Source organism: Oryzias melastigma, linkage group LG7 (genome assembly GCF_002922805.2).
Source record: "Oryzias melastigma strain HK-1 linkage group LG7, ASM292280v2, whole genome shotgun sequence".
NCBI lineage: Eukaryota > Metazoa > Chordata > Actinopteri > Beloniformes > Adrianichthyidae > Oryzias > Oryzias melastigma.
The window spans coordinates 24,185,030-24,187,157 of NC_050518.1; the positions used below are offsets into that span (position 1 = coordinate 24,185,030).

The window sequence follows — 2,128 nt, forward strand, 5'->3', positions numbered from 1 at the left end:
AAAAAAAGCTTGTAGGGGATGGTTTTTGAGGCATATCGAAATTGAAACTGCGATGGGAACACTTTTTTTTAAATCAAATGATTCATGTGACCAACAACCGAATACCACTCATACCATGTAATGCAAGAGCCACTGCACAGCGGGCGCCACAAGACGTCTCACAGCATCACACAGCTCATCAAAGTTGAGCGCATTATGTGGAATTGTTGGATTCATAGCTCCTCTGTAAAATCACCAGCCACCATTTCTGAAAAACGGCTTCATCCGTAGCCCCTCTCACATAGGTTGCCGTTCCATGGCCTGAATAAGACGCAGACGTCTCCTTTGATAGATGATGATGAGTGCTAAATCTATGGCAGAAATTTGAATGTATCTGCTGTAAATCAAAGTTTTGCTCACATTCCTGTTTTTGAATAACTTACAATGTGAGTTGGTCAAAGTTTTTTCCCATAATTATTATTTAATGGAAACTGTGTAATCGATAAATGGGACATTTCTGACATTTCTCGAATTTAGATTAAGTTTTGCACATATATGTAACAGGAGTGCAGCTATGGTCTCACTGCTTGTGATACCAGCATTTCCCATATTGATCAAGGAAATTTGGGGAACTTAAAGTACACCAGTAATTAGTGAAATACTGCAAAATTGGGTTGTGATTTCTTACACTTTGTTACAGTGATGAGTAACATGTTGCTCCATTACAATAACTTTGTAATGAGTCATTCCCAACATCGCTGAGGACAGAAAAACAGGACTTTTTTAATGAATAAATCAATTTGTCTTTTTAGATGGCCTGGATTGGACTGTACAACGATGTGAACGGCTGGAAATGGTTGATGTCAGACACAAACTTCTACAAACAAGATGATGCTAACTTCAGAAACTGGAAAGTTGGAGAACCAAACAACTACAACGGCCATGAGTCCTGTGTAATCTTGAGCAGGGCTGACAATGGTTTATGGAACGATGCACCCTGTGACTGGTTAGTGGAACCAATGTGCTGTAATGTGACAGGTAAGAAATGATGCAGACGTAAAACTATCAAACCATGTCAGTCTTATTGCCTCTTCTTTTTTAGTAAACTTGTCAGAGATTTAGTTACAGAGGTGGAACTAATGAGATGCTGTTTGGTATTCACAACAGTCTCTCTGCTCGCCCATAGGACTAAATGTAACGTTTGTTTACATCAACAAGTCTATGAATTGGTCTGAGGCTCTGAGGTTCTGCAGAGAACATCACACAGACCTGGCCAGTGTGAGAAACATGGAGGAGAACCAGAAGATCATGGAGCTCCTACCTCCAGGGAAAGGGGTCTGGATCGGTCTTTATAGAGACACTTGGAAATGGGCTGATGGAAGTAACTCCTCATTCAGGAGCTGGCGAGATTTAGAACCTAATAATTACCAAGGTCTAAATGAGAGCTGTGCAGCAGCATATTTTGGAGACTCTGGAAAGTGGGAGGACAGGAAGTGTGATGAAAAGAAAGCATTCATTTGTTATGCTGGTGAGTTCATGAAAATATGTGATTTTGGAGCTTCTCTCCAAAGAGAGAATCCATAAATCTGCCAAACGCATGTGTTTTTCATGTCTTCAGTTCATGTAAACACTGTCACTGACTTATCTTATTTTCATTTCAAGTCCCAATGAAAAAGTACCTGGTACAGCTGAAGATACAGGAGAACTCATCTCTCAATCTGACAGATCCTGTTGTGTTGGAGGAACTTCTGAGGGAGGTAATAATGTTTACAATTACTATTCATACTTTTAAATAAAATCTTGAAGATATTATACAGAAGTGTGTGACAGAGCTTTGTTTTAAGAATCAGGAACCCTTCCCCCTACTCCATTATCCACCTAACCCAGGGATCAACAACCTGTGCCTGTAGTTGGTGGTTTGCTCTCCTGGAGTTTGTTCCAGTCTCTTTGTAGGCTGTCCTTAAGTAACATAAGCAGGAACTTCCATGTTGTGCAGAGAAAACATGATTGGCTGGTAGTTGGTTGGGGCCATTCCCTTCTGAGGGTCTGTCTTTATTATGACTATCTGTCCTTTTGTTAGCCATTGAGGGTCCAGTCCACTAGGACGTGGTCGTTATGGATCACATCCGGGTCTTGCTTCACACCTAAG

At 40.8% G+C, this 2,128-nt stretch overlaps 1 protein-coding gene across 1 annotated transcript in view; it reads left to right on the forward strand.

The window, feature by feature from the left end:
- The window catches only part of LOC112158889 (macrophage mannose receptor 1), a gene marked incomplete in the record, with an annotated part of 7,832 nt that overhangs the window by 3,826 nt on the left and 1,878 nt on the right, over nt 1-2,128 (forward strand). The window contains 3 exon segments of the mRNA XM_024292550.2: nt 792-1,017; nt 1,166-1,507; nt 1,642-1,736. Coding sequence (XP_024148318.1) covers nt 792-1,017; nt 1,166-1,507; nt 1,642-1,736 — 663 coding nt within the window.